This window comes from Lutra lutra, chromosome 11 (genome assembly GCF_902655055.1).
Source record: "Lutra lutra chromosome 11, mLutLut1.2, whole genome shotgun sequence".
In the NCBI taxonomy this organism is placed as follows: domain Eukaryota; kingdom Metazoa; phylum Chordata; class Mammalia; order Carnivora; family Mustelidae; genus Lutra; species Lutra lutra.
Window position 1 is genome coordinate 84263446 of NC_062288.1, and position 15390 is coordinate 84278835.

Here is a 15390-nt window from a genome sequence, read left to right on the forward strand (position 1 = left end):
AACAACTAAATAAATATTTAGAGCCTTAATCACATCTATATCAAAAATAAATTCCATTTGGAGTAAAGATTTAAATCTTAAAAAAGTCAAAAGAAAAGAAAACACAAATATTTATGTAATATTGAGATGGAGAAGACTTTTTCAAAACATATCACCAAAAGCAGAAATTACCAACGAGATTTATCTAAATGGAAAATGTAGTATTTCTACCTATCAAATACATCATGAATTAAATTTGTACGTATGACAAGGGGCAAAATGTCTGCAGCATACAGAACAAATGGCTGATGGTTTTAATATATAAAGAGCTCTTATAAATCAATAAAAAGTGAACTCCCAACAGAAAATTAGCAAATGTGTTTATTCATTCCTTCAACAGGTATTTATTGTGCATCTAATATGTGCCAAATATTGTGCTAGGGGCTAGAAATACAATGTTAAAGAATCTAGACATCCAGACACAGTCTCTTCCCTCATTCATTCCAGTATGAGAAACAGACACACACATGAAAAGTAAATAAACAAATAAATAAAGTTACAAATTGAGATAAAGGATTGAGTAATGAGGAAAACAAAGAACTGAGATAGCAAATGGGAGAAGAGTGGTGAGGACTACTTTCAGTCAATGCTCTGGGCAGGCCTTTCTCAAGATCTATTGAAGCATTATAGAAAGGATAGCCAAGAAGAGCAGTTTAAGCAGAAATAACATTTACTAAGCCCCTGAGGTACAGAAAAGATCTCGGCATGTTAGAGGAACCAGTGTGGCTGCATCATAGTGAGCAATAAAGAGGTGAGCCTGAATGGGGATGGAGAGAGCATACAGGACTGTGTAAGCCATGTAGGGGAGTTAGATGTTTATCTTACGAGCAACAATTTATCCAATTCCATTTGTAGTCATTGTTGCCACTGTATCAAGAATGTACTGAAGTGGGTCATGGGGTCAAGAGTAGAAGCAGAGAGAGTAGGTAGGACTGGCTGTCACAGTAATCAAGTGAGAAAAAGCATTCATCAGGATTAAGTGATAGCATTCACAATGGAATGAAGCAGATTAAAGGTATATTTTGGAGATAAAACTAATAGATTATGCTGGTCTATTTGATGTAAAAAAGGAGGTCATCAAAAGAATCAAGAATGACTCTTAGGTTTCTAGCTTGAACAAGTGGTAGGATAGGGTGCTATTTACTCTAATAGAGAAGGGGGAAACAGGTATTGGATAAGAATGAGAAATTAGATTTGGGACATGTTAAGTTTGAAAGATCCAACTCCTCCTAATGAAGATATTAAGCAAACAATTAGATATGTGAGTCTAGAACTTAAAGGTAAAGGTAGGGGGGAAAAAATGAAGCCCTGTAGCATACAGATGGTACTTAAATCCATGGAAATTGATAAGACTGTTCTGGGGAAGAACACAGAAAAAAGGTGGGGGGGGGGACCTGAGTGGATGTGAGAAACCTCAACTTCTCAAAAGTAGGCAGAAGGAGTGTAACACTGATCAGTGAAGGAGGAGAAAGACCAGGAGAGAACAGTGTCTTGGATAGGAGAGAACATTTAAAGAAGCAGACAGTGGTCAAGGTGAAGACAGAAAAGTGTCCTCTTGGACAGGGTAATATGAAAGTGACTGGTGACCTTAACAAGGACACTTTCTGTGCTGGTGGTGGTCACATTATGGACTAAAAAGTAATTGGAAAATTAGAAAATAAAGACAATATATAACTCCCTAGAGAAGTTTAGTTAGTTACAAAGGAGAGCTGAGAAATGGCTAACAGATGGGAAAGATGTGGTTTAGATGCGGGGGTGGGGGGCACTGGAACATGTCTGCAGGCTGATGAGAATGGTCCATTCAAGACAGAGCTTGATGGTGCAGAAGAGAGAAAAAGGGAAATCTAAGGAGAAATGTCCTCAGGAAGGCGACAGGAGACAGTGTTCAGAGCACAAAAGGAGGAGCTAGCCTTCGAAACTTCCTCCTAGTCACCCAAAGGAAGGAGATGCTTACCAAGGTAGCTGGGTTGGGGGTGAGGCACGGGGCTTTGACAGTGGGAAGTTGAAGGAGTTTTTATGTAATATATTCTATTTTCCAAGGGAAATTTAAAGTAAACAGCCAGGAAGGGATGGGGAGATATGAGGAGAGATGAAATATGAGGAGAGATGAAAGGATTTATCAGTTTTTAGTGGGAAACTGAGACTCCCTAGGAACAATAGCACCAATTTGAGGTTGGAAATAATAAGTTGGAAGTGAAACTAATTGACTGTACTGTGTGATTTTCTTGAGCAAAATGTTCAGTTGTCCCAATCAAGCCCATGGAAGGCAAATGCTAAAGTTGATCCAGAGTTGGGATTTTACCAGACAAGTGGAAGAAACTGACGTTCAAGACTGCTGAGAGCACTGTTTCACGGAGGATGATTAGAATGATGGACTGTGGCATCTAGGCTAGACAAGGAAGGAAGTGAATCTAAAACAGGGGTTGATAGTGGGGAAAACGAGGTTAATGAACTAGAAGTCAGTAAACAAGGGATCCAGAAGGATAGGAAGACGGTGACTGGAGTGGAATGTCTGCTAAGGTGTTAGCTCGGGTCCATCTAGAAGCAGACACCAAGGCAGGGTTCGACTTGCAAGTTTTACTGGAAGGAACATCCGTGAAGGAAAAAGGTAAGAAAACAGGGGCAAGGAGGGGAGGTCTTCACACCACAATGCAGTGTGACACTATGAAAGGACAGGGCGCTTGAGCGAGAAGAGCCTTAGACTGCAGGCAGCACAGTTCGAAAAGAATCTCAGCCAGGCTGCGGAGGAGTCCCCAGGACAGTTGCTTATTAGAGGAGCCCGCATGTCACGTGAACAGGCCATCACTAACACCCACACTGTCCTCAGTTAGGGGCTGGGAGCACCCCAGGAGAAGCATGGCATCAGTGCAAAACTGAGCGGATCCCCTGGGGCTGCGGTCTAGAACTATGAGGGCAAGGACTGATCCGAAGGAAAGAAAATGGTCATTGGAGATGAAGTTACAAGGAGGAGACTGGATGTTGGAGCTCAAGTTCAACCACAGTTATGCATTACACACTTCAGATTGTGTTGATGACCCCGTAGTCACTAGGTGATTTGTACACTAATTAAAACAATCTTCTGGCAGACGGGGAGGGGGGTGGTTGGGGAGGTAACCAGCTTGCTGAGGAGGATTTGAGGTGAAGAAGACTAAGGCGGTAGCTAGTGTCTGGAGAACTTGGGAAAGAAACTGCCTAGGAAGTTGATAAATTACACGGAGGGAAAGAGGATGCTACCGCCCAGTGGTAAGATTCTCAAAAAGCCGGGGTTTTGGCAGGCAGGATGAGGAAGTAATGCTCCGAGAGCAGCATCGACTAGGAAGGAGGCCATCCTCCCGACCCGCCGGCCCTAAGGCACGCGGTCCTCCCGAGGGGCTGCGCGGGCAAGAGTCCTGCGGTGAACGAGGCTCGATGACAGCGCGGGCCGGGGGCGGGGGGGGGGGGGCGGGTAGGAAGGTGTGCGGACAGCTGAGCCCCCGGGGAGTTCGCGGCTGTCGGAGGGGACTTCCCGGACCCGGAGGCGCTGGAGGGCGGGCGGGGAGGAAGGCGGGCCACGGCGGGGCGCCTGAGGTACTCGGGCTGTGCGCAGCGCTGGCGTAGTCCCGCCGGTGGCCGGGCGGCGGCGCTCAGGGCGGCGCGGGCTTCCCGAGGCCGCGGGCGGCGTGCTGGCGCTCCCGGGCGGCGCCGCCGCGGAGCTTGGCGCGGCAGCTGGCGGCGGCCTGGCGCGTGGTGACGGCGCCCGCCGGCGGGCAGCGGCTCCCCGGGGCGGCCGGGCGCAGGGCGGCGGCGCTGCGGGGCGACGGCTTCCCGAGGCTTCGGCCCGCACGGGCGGCAGCGGTCCCCATGGAGAAAGACAAAGACACGCCGGTTAGAAACGGGACTCACGCGCCGGCTCCTCCCAGCTAATCCGGGAGCCGCGAACCCAAACTCCGCGCGATGCCGCTTCCGCCCAACAGGTTGTCCCACCGTCACAGGTTTCTCTCCTGTGTTGATCAGGGGAGGCCAGCACCCAGCTGAAGTCTCATCCAGGTTTTAGCAATGTAAGGAAATGTATCAGAACCCTTCTTTTTTTTATACTTTGACCCGCAATTCTAGTTTTAGAATTTTCCCGTAAGGAATAATTATGAATACATACAAAATTTCCATACAGGGTATTCAGTGCAGTATCTATAACCGAAGAAAACAGCAAAAACAAAAAGCAACGAAAATTTTAAAAATTCAAGAAAAACTGGAAATATCCTATACCCAACAGTAAGATGTCGGTTTGATTACGGTCTTTTCTTATAGTGGATATTAGCTTATTAAAATAATGCTGGGAAATAATACCTAATCATATGGGAAAGTATGTATACTACATGGAATGAAAAAAAATCCGTTTTCATCCCCATTTGTACTGTGTGTGTAGAGGTGTATACGTATGTGTGTACGTACACACACACCACACCACAGATGTGTAAAACACTCCAAAACGTGACATGGTCATCTCCAGGTGATGAGGCCTCAGGTAATCTTGAGATATTTCCCAAATTGTATACAAGAAGCACTTTTTATTTTTATAACAAAAAAAAAACAAGTTAATTCAATAAAATTTTACTCCATTCTTATGTACCCATTCTAACTTTCTCTCAATTCAAATTTATGAAAATAATCATCTTATTTAGCAAACTGGTGGGCATCAGACCTTATTTTACTCTAGTAATCATTTCTGCTTCAGACAAAAGTTGGGGGGGAGGATTTCTGGGCTTTTAACAAAACTAATTTGATTTATAATTGCCACAGAAAAAAACAACTATATTTTTGGAACAAATGTTTTTTTATAATACCAGTGTTTTAACAATGTATTCAATAATTTTCTCTTTAACTTAAAAGAACTTAGGGGGAGCAAAACTAAAATGTTACAATGAACTGGAATCTAAACATCTTTGTCTTCCAAGAGAACACATTTAAATTTTTAGCAGTTATTAATACTTAAGAAGTCTGTTTTGCCAAACCTTGTCCCAGGAAAATGCTTAAAGATCACAGAAAATTATACTGATATAATGTAGGGGTGGGATTCCAGGGCATTGTTGTTAAATTGATAGAAAATACATTATAAGTTCCAAAGATATTTTAAACCAAAATGACCTCAGAGTTGTCAGGTTGATTTTACTTAATGATGAACAAATCCAAATTTAGATGTTCATTAGAATATTGCTTAAATATATGATGACCTACTCATCCACACTATCCTACAAGTTTCCTTCTTTCTGAAGGGACTGGACAAAATTATCATGTCTAGAGGCACACCTCTAGTAAATGTTTATCAGAAATAAAACTTACACAGAACAAATCCAAAGAGGCCAAATGTTTGCATTAACTAACCACTCCTGAACAAAAAGGTTGTTTGAGCTATATAATATAAAGCACTCTCTCTTCAAAAACCTTATTTTCCACCAAGTGAGTTATAAACAGGATTAAATACAGATAAAACAGAAGAACATTTATTTTGGGTGTTGTAGTCCAACTTTCATTAACTGTAGAGTGATTCAATTTGACATTTTTGAGTACCTATTTTCTCAGGCACTGTGCTTACACACTAAAACCGAAGAAGGTAACAGGGGGTTCCTACCTTTGAGAAGCTCTATCTAGGAAATTACCTTCAGATTATTAGGATAACTCAGAGCCTGGAGCTAATCTGAATTCCTAAGTCACCCCTCAGTCCTGCTGAAGCTTTCTTTCTCACATTCTTCACATGAGCTTTCTAATTTCCTGTCATTCCTTTGCTCATCCATAGCATCCTATTGACTCCACACTAGCTAAATTATTAGTTCCTAACCTTTCAGGGGAGTCAAAGACCAGTCTGAGATTCCGATTAAAGATACAGACTTCTTTTCCAGAAACATGCACCCAAATGCATACACCCTATACTTTATTTCATTGCACTGGAAACTGATTTCCTGAACATAAGCAATATATAAAAACCAATATTTATAAATGACTATGCCTCCCTCACATTGTTACTTTTCATAAAAGAAAAATGGTGGCTTCCTGAAGAAAATTACTTTAAAAAATTCTAACTGCCCAGTAGTAAATCTGAGTGAGTTTTGGCTTGTTGAGATGAAATTACAATACGGTCTTTGACATAGCAACACATATATCTTCTTCAATGATCAGCTGCAACTTTTTCTCCATGATAACAAGTAATGAAATCTTTGACTCACAAAGGTATGCAGAACCAAAGCAGAATTCCACAGAATGTTTTGTCAGATTGAGGTAGCCTCTGTACTGGGACACTAAATTCCTCCAAGACTTTCAAGCTAGAGTCAAGTGACACTATTTCCTCTGCTTTCACATTCAATTAAGGCCTCTTGAAAGGCAGCAGACTTCTGTCTAGTAGAGAAGAACAACATATTCTGTTCCTCTTTCTTAGTAATATCTCTTGGAAAGGTGGTGGTGACAGCAGCTGATATGGAGAATAACAAGACACAGTAAAGTGTGGCTATCCTTCCCTCATCAAAGCAGGAAAGCCATGAAGTGTACCTGACATGACAGGCGCACATCCGCCCTCAGAGTGATATCACTTTTTTTTTTCTTCCACTTGAATATTAGAGAGATACAGAGAGAATTATTTTGAAAATGTTGACAGCCTTTCCAATTTCCAAAAAGTGTTTTAATATGGAATTCTTTGAGGACATCAGGGAGCACATGAAAACAGGAAGCTTGATGCACTGAGAGGCATCAATAGTTCCGTCCAGTTCCATGCTAAACGACCACGTTTTTCTAATCCTGAAGTAAGTGGTATTTGACAGGAAGCACTGCCTCGATTCTCTCTCATGGACCATATTTTAAGAAATTTTGTACCAAACTACTTGGCTCTCCACTCCCCTAACATACACTACTATTTCTCACCTCTATGCTTTTATTCTTGGTATTTCACCCATCAAAAAATGTTTTCTCCCTCCTTTCATCTATTCAAGCACTGCCCATCCCTCAAGACCCAGACCAAAGCCACTCCTGACAAGCTTTCCCTGAATATCTGTCTGAAATGATCTCTCCATTTTCTGAACTCCCACAACAGTGGTTCCGAGACCACCAGCTTCAAAAATTCACCATAATCTGTATTTTTACAAATACGAGAAAGAGCTGTGGCAATGTCCCCACTGTTTTCCTAAATCTATTTTGCCACTCTTAAGAGAATAACTGATCCCTGGATGGATGAAGAGCAGAAGGCTGACAGTGCTCATTGTTGCTGGAGTAATCAACTGTTTTTCCTTTCTATACTCCTTTACATTCAAAAAGTTCTGCCAACTGTGTACTTGTCATACTTGCAATTTCATTGTTGACTGGTGGTAATCATTCACCATCATCACACCTCTGCCTCTGGGGTTTTCAATTATTGCCTCCCTGTAATTCTAACAATCCTGATGCTGCTACTATTTTCAAAATAACTTTACATGCTATGAGAAAGACTCAGGCAGAGCTTGAAATGAAAGTAAGCGTGATTAGATGGCAAGGGCTATACCTGACATGATCTGTTCAAAAAAGATCTAAAATTCTATCTATTCTAGAGCTGAGCAGTAACTTGAAGATGATCTCTTTCAACAGATTCACACTGCAGATGGGAAACTGTAGGGAATGAGGTATTTTGGAGCAAAAAACTGAAATTTGAAAAGAATCAAAGTCTCAAAAACAAAATGGTAACAAAATCATTCGGAGCCAAAAATGATTGTCCTTAATTAGCTCATGGATTCAATATTAAGGATAAATGAAATTAAGGAGTTAAAAGAATTAGAGAATAAAGAATGAAAATAACTCAAAATGTAAAAGATGAAATAGATCGCTTATCTAAAGAAATGGCCCAAAAGACTGTCTTTGACGATACAAGTATCAAGGTGACCTGAACGCAACACTATTTATACTTATCAATATTAGTTATCATTTAATTACTGTATGCCAGGCACCGAGCTATTTTACAGATATGAATGCCATTTTATTAAACTCTAATGGGAAAAAATGTGCTAAAGGAGATCATCTATAGTAACTATGTAAGAAAAAAATCAAGAAATCAAAAGCTGGCCATCTGTCTGCAGCCTGGTCTAGTAAAAAGGATGCTCTGAGAATTGAAGAACATCTGGTCTGGGTGGCAAATATATTCCTTGGGAAAGATGAATGCATTATACTACCAGAACTTGCTGATTTTGGTCACTGAGAGCTGATTCAATGCTCATCAAGCAATCTTCTGATTATAATTTAGTAGACTGTAGATTTGCCTATTTGGAGAACATACACTGAGCCCTAAAAATGAGAAGCCAGTATGCCTGATAGCCCTCATTGAAAATTTTAAAACTAGCATTGTGGAATTTGCACACCATATCTAGGAGGTTGGTTAGAGCGACCCAGTTCTCTAGCACCCAGTCACCTTGCTAGATCAACCCGTAATTAAGGCCAGCCTTAGAAAGTAATGGCCACGTCGAAGTTCCCTGTGAGGCCTGGTAGGGAGGCTAGCCTGCCCTCCTTGTCTTGTTCCCCATTTGCAAACTACAATGCCATGTGCCATGTGATTTCAAACACACATATACACATCCAAATGCAATCAACACACACACACACACACACGCACGCACACCAGAACCAATTAGGAATGAACATTATGGAAAAAGGAAGAAGAAAATAGTGTTTCTCCAGGCTCCAGGGCACCACCTTGTGAATTTACAGCTTAGTTTTTACAGCAGAGAAGGCTCAAGATTGTTTTTTTTTTTTAATGGCAGCAACAAGTGTTTGTTTCACTTGTTAAATTAGTCATTTATGCAAAAACAAAAAGAAATTCAAGTAGAGGTAGAATTGGAACATATAAACTTACACCATAGAATAAATATCAAAATATTTTCTGTGTCTCACGTAATACATGGTTACATGAGTTTGTTTTCGTTTGGGGTGCTGTTTGTCAGCTTTTGTTTTCTGAAAACATCTCCATAGGAGAGAGACCTATAAATACAGGTTCTAACCTGACTTATCACAGTTTTTGACAAGACTAGTTCTCTTACATCAAGAATTCCGAGTTCAGAATGCAGTAAGAACCAGGAGTACCCTGTATTCAGGGTTGAGGACAACACACGTAAAAGCAGCACTAATGCTATAAGCCTCAAAGATATGATCTTATTTGTTCTACTACTGAATTTTAACTATTGTGAAAGTATTATAAAAATATACTTTTAGTATGATTAACTTTTTTCCGACCAGTAATGGACTTATAATTAATACTATTTTCAAACAGAATTACTCAGTAAATAGTGCATTGAGAAGTACTGCCGTCTTAGGGAGAATGCAGGATTACTGTCCATCTAAAGTAAAATTCAAATATAAATACTTAGCCTCCATAAATCCTATCATGGACATTTGGCATGGGACATATTTTTTTAATGGATTTGCCTTTTGTGATATAGTTTGGTCCAAAAGATCTAAAACTGTGTTCTTTAGGCCCCATTAATGTCTGAAAAATAAAGCCATAATTGCATTGATATATATATATATATATATGCCAAAATAAAATGACCAAAATTAAGGATACATTTTTATGCAGATGATCATGAGGCATATTAAGAAGATTAAAACACATAGTTACAATCTGCTTTGAGAAACAAATGAAAAATTGTGTCTGTTATTTGCATATGAGGTTGGAGATGAAAAATTTAGAAAATAGGGGAGCCTGGCTGTATCAGTCAGTAGAGTGTGTGACTCTTGATCTCAGGGTTGTGAGTTCAAGCCCCATGTTGGGCATACAGATGACTTAAAAATAAAAATCTTAAAAAAATAGGTATTAAAAATTTAGAAAATAAAGATTTGTGATTTGATATTTATAAATCATTGCTTTTCACTGGCACTGAGAAATTAAACATTTTTGTACATACCAAACAGATTTTACACAAGTCTAAAGGTAAATCATTTTCCTGAAAACTCTGCCTGTCATTTCTTTCTCAAATGGGAAAGTAAATATCCTAATCAGATATTTTAGGTTACTAGCAATAACTATTATATATATTTCACTTACTTTTTTTACCTTCAACTTTATTATAAAATAAACCAATGACCATGATCTCTTTCTGAAAGCAGTGTGACATAGTACATTATGGTCACATGAGGAATGCAATATATACTAGAGACAACGAATAATTTAACACTTTGTCCATTCACATGAACAAAAAACTGGTTGTTTAAATGACAGACAATGTAGTAAAATGGAAGTTCATGGACCAAAGAATAAGTATATCTGGGTTCCATAAAATTCAGACATATGCCATGTGGAAAAAAAAAAGTGGAAAAAAAAAAAGGTACAGAAGAGTGTATACAAACATGCTACCATTTGCATCAAGGGGAATGTATATATTTCTATGTTTATCTACACATAGAACAGCTCTTGAAAACCCAAGAAACTAGTAATTTGACTCTGGGGTAGAAAATGAGGGAAGAGAAAGATGGGATAGGAAGAAAACTTACCTTTCACAGAACACCTCATTGTATTATTTTTTTACATGTATGTGTTATTACCTAACTAAAATAATCTTTAAGAGATAGCTGGCCTCCATTCCTGACTTCTTCATTTACTAGATGTGTGACCTGGTGCAATCACTTACCTCAACTTTCTCCAGTTTAAAATGAGGTTCTACTAAATCTCTAGAATCCCCATCTGTAATTCAATAAAATTATGGCTCAAAAGATGGTATATACAAAATGCCAGGTGGCTAAAAAAAAAAAAATAGTTTAAGACCTTACTTTGCAGTTACTTATATAATGCAATATTATAATTATTTACACTTCTGTGTGTTCTGTTCCCATTAGGCTATAAGGGGGCGGGGGGGAAGAAGTACCACAGCAAGCAAATGAGTCTGGAAATAAAATTCGTGTTTGGCAATTCAACAGTATTTCTCTTCTTTGTTTCCGGTTAGTCCTCCTTTTTTATATATCTAAACTATTGCTTCCAAGATACAGAATTCCAGAATATATTTTGATAAATGAATACCTATTAAAAATAACTGTAAAAAAGTATAGTTTTTGTGGCAGTTTTAAAAATGGATCCTGAGATAGGAAAAAAGGTGGAAAAATCACCCCCTAGTCCCATAAAATTAGCCCCAGGATCTCCTAAAATCATTCATAATTTCCACTAACACAAGATACTAACAGAACCAGAGTAGCCAAGTCAAGAGCAATAGGTGGTTTAGGCCAAAGGAAGACACGAAGAGGACCCTGAAAAGAAAGAAACCCAAACTGACATCTAGAGAACAGAGAATAGGAATATGCCTGACGATTCATTTATTCATGATGCTGTGGAGAAAGACTGTCAGGCCTCAAAGTGTTGAGTCTAATCACCAGGACACTCTAGTTAAATAATAATGCAATAACAACACAAAGGATGAGTGTGAAAAATTAGTGGTAAGGTAAATATTGTGAGTTCATCCAAGGAAGAGGTCACCATGGGTTGAAGCTATCAAGAACACAGTCATAAAAGGACTAGAATTTTGAAATCTGCAAGATAAGCAAAATGATGGTGGTAGCATGGACAAAACAGTCAGCAAGGGAAGTCAGTGTTGGTAGAATGATGCATTTAGTTTTAGTCATAGTTTGATTTTAAATAGCAACTTTGCAAAACCTGTTAGAAATTAATTTCAAATACTGGGTTGCCAAATTTCCTTCACAGACTACTACACGGGAGAGATGCCATGCTAGTATTACACCAAAAGTGACTGAACAGGTTCCAGTACAAGAACAACATGCATCTAGATGTAACTTTAAATAGGGTAGGGCTCTGAGGTATGAGAAAATCATACTTATACAGGATGTTTGGCAAACATCTTCCAGTATTTTCTTGCAAGTACCTAGCATCATTTCCCATCACAACCTTCACACCCAGGAGTCAGCTCCACCCAAGATACACAAAACCAGGAAATCAAGAGGTGCCAGTTTTACTTTTCCATTGATTAAGTCTGTAAACTTGGTCTAGTCGATGTAATAGAGTGCTGTGGATTTTACTACATGAAAAAGAATGTCAAAACAAAACAAAAACCACCCTCTATTGCTCAGTGATCTAGTAAAGCTAAAAGAACATCTAATTACTTATTAAATTTTGGCATACTATAAATTCAAGGTATTCATTATCTTTTGGATAAAAAAAATCTGTGTGTGTTATTGAAATATGATAAATCTTGTAAGAAATTTCTAAGAAAATTTCTAAAACGTTGGCACAGGGCATTAAAGAATATCAACAAATATAAAGAAGGTTATTAAATGAAGTCCTCAATGCAGAAAATATATATTCTAAAATTCTGTTCAACTCTTCATTTTTGTTACAATCCTACACATGCCTAAATACACAAATTACCTTTATTCAATAATCACTTAGTGATTTACTGAGGTGAGAATGGGTATATAGAAGCTTGCCAGGAAAAAAAAAATCAATGTTTAAAAACAAATTTATTTAGAAGAGAAGATCTGAAATACGTATTAGTTAAAAGTTTATGATTTAAAATAATTCTATGCTACAGCAATGTGCCTTGTCTTATTTTGACATGGATATTAGGTTTATGCTAATGTCTATTATTAAAGTTCAAATAACAAGAAAAAGAAATTGTTTTCAAAGCATTAGAACAGAAAACTTTAAAGGTTTCTTTTCTCATTTAACTACAGATTATAAGACTATAATATAGCTGTCCTCTTCTAGTTCAAGTCTGTCAGCATTTCTGTTACTGACTTCAGTTTTTAAGGGTCATAACTCATCCATAAAATTCATTCTATTAAAACTTGACAAGGATAGTCTCCCAGGAATTCTTCCCTTTAAAGGCAGATTTTATAAGTTAATCAAAAGCTGGATAGCTCAAATGGTATACAGACCTATGCTTTCAGTATTAAGTCACTGATTTCAATCCCAAGCAGGGCTGACTTCTCAAAACTCATTTGGCATACCGTACTCCTCAGTATCCATTGTCCTGGGCAGGGTAAACAGGCTGCTTCATGTCAGTTCTGAGGGCACAAAAACCTCCACCTGTGGAGAGCTCTAGTGGCAATCTAAATGGCAAGGTCTAAAGTTTCATCGTTAGGTTCTCCCTTCAGAAAGAAAATGAAAAGAAATTGGGAGAAACCAGTGAGGGCCATAGGAACATATATAATAATGCAGGACCTAGTTCTTAATTGTTATCTTAAATATTCACCCATGCAGAAAATGCAGCTTAGTAAAGTAAAATTAATATACTTCAATCATCTGGTCAGTGTTTAATAGCACATTTTCCCCCTTAGAATCTGGCTATGGATACTAAATTAAGCCTATCCTAAGGATTATGTCAGACTCTATTGGTTTGGTGAGATGGCTTCCTCCTAGTTTTCAGAAATAGTTTCTGCCTTGATCAGAAGCACAGGAACTAGGGACACCTGGGTGGCAGTCAGTTAAGCGACTGACTCTTGATTTTGGCTTAGATTATATCAGGGTTGTAAGACTGAGCCCCACATTAGGTTGTGCTGGGCATAGACCCTGCTTAAGATTCTCTCTCTCCTTCTGCCCCTCCCTGTGACCCTTTTCTCTCTCCCCATCTATTTAAAAAAAAAAGGCAGGCAGGCGGGCGGGCTAAATCACAAACAAATCCTGGACATGTCCAAGGTATAGGACTCAACAAACAGATCTTATTCTGTCTAAGAAAACTAATGGTTTTATTTTTTAAAATAAGGTATTTCCTTTCTAAAGTTAATCTTTTAAAATAGGTCTTACAAATTTTTGTAAAGCCTTCTAAATAAAACACAGGTTAGTTCACATTACCTAACAGTATTAGAATTTAATTATCCAGCACTTCTTAGGGTAGTATGAAATATATGTTACATTACAGACTGTACACATGGCAGCAGTAAGTAGTACTGGGTGGGGCAGATTGAGAATCAGTGCTAGCCAAACATCATTTCCCAAAAGCAAAACTGAAATAGAAAGGCATCGGCCCAAATTACACAATAAACCAGAAGAATGTGAGTAGTATGACATGCTGACTCTATTTATTCTTCTTCGTAACCTCTTCAAAACCTAAGGCTGAAAATACACACACACTAATGACTCATAAATCTCAAGTCCCTGGATAAGCTCTCTTGACCTCTAGTCTGTATCTCCCGGTCCTACTAAGCATCTCCAATGAGATGTTCCAACAGCACCTCAACCTCAACACATCTAAACTTTAATTCAACATTTCCCCCCAGAAAAGTATTCCTCCTCTTGCGTTCCCTACCTTGAGGAATGATCTAACCCACCTGCTCAACCAAAATTCCCAAACCTGGCAATTGTATTCAATTCCTTATCATCTCCACAGGCTGGAAAATTCCACTTTCGAAATAATTAGAGTTAGTATCCATATCTGTCTCCAGTTTCATTGCCTTACCTAAATGTAGGCCCTTATCACTTCCTACTTAGATTTCTGAAACTGGCTTTTATTTGGTTTCCCCACCACAAATCTTACTCTCCACCCCAATTCAATCTCCTCAATGCTATCATACACCCCTGCTTCAAATTCTTCAACAGCTACCCCTAATCATCAAAATATGATTCAAACTACTTAGTTGGTACATAAGATCTCTCTTGATTTGGCCATCACTTTATCTCACATTCCTTCCCTCGATCTACATGTGGTCTTGTGTTTCTGTACTCACCTGGAAGTTTTTTCTACCTAATTCTTTCAAAACTCAATTCAAGAATGAATTTAGGAATTATGAAAAGCTTTCCCCTACCCTTCAGTGTGCTTTGATATTCCATTTGTGTGTATCCTTGTAATACATTCTTCTTCTATGATACGTGAGAGAAGAACTGTCTCTTATCTCTGTAACCGTAGCACCTAACTCAGTATCTCACACAGGCAGGAGCTCGATATGCCTACTGAATAGATGAAGCTAGTCACCTAAAAACAGTGAAATCTGAAGAATATGCATCAAATACCTGAGCAAGTTTCACTGAGGCAAAAAACTTTAATTTTCTTATTATTACTGATCTATCCCTAGATATTTTTTAAAGGATTTTATTTATTTATTTGGCAGAGAAAGAGAGATCACAAGTAGGCAGAGAGATAGGCAGAGAAAACGGAAGGGAAACAGACTCCCTGTCTAGCAGAGAGCCCAATGCGGGGCTTGATCCTAAGACCCTGGGATCATGACCTGAGCCGGAGGCAGAGGCTTTAACCCACTGAGCCACCCAGGGGCCCCATCCACAGATATTTTTAAACTATTTATTTTAGCTTCTATTCAACAAAAGTTTGTTAAATTGAAATCTTCAATCTTTAAAAGGCAAATAAATACCTCATTTCAAATACAACTAGTCCTATAAGTAATAAACACTTTAATTAATATGTGGTGTTAAGGCTT

The 15390-nt window shown here is 38.8% G+C and overlaps 1 protein-coding gene across 4 annotated transcripts in view; it reads right to left on the reverse strand.

The window, feature by feature from the left end:
* Positions 1–359: 359 nt before the first annotated feature.
* Positions 360–15390, reverse strand: part of ZNF800 (zinc finger protein 800) — a 49372-nt gene continuing 34341 nt past the window's right edge. For 3 of the 4 annotated variants that reach the window (XM_047694167.1, XM_047694168.1, XM_047694169.1), the window contains exon 6: positions 360–3849. In XM_047694167.1, coding sequence (XP_047550123.1) covers positions 3663–3849 — 187 coding nt within the window. In that variant the 3' untranslated portion in view covers positions 360–3662. Of the gene's footprint in view, positions 3850–4004; positions 13111–15390 lie in introns of those variants that run through there. The other variant, XM_047694170.1, reaches the window with a different exon arrangement.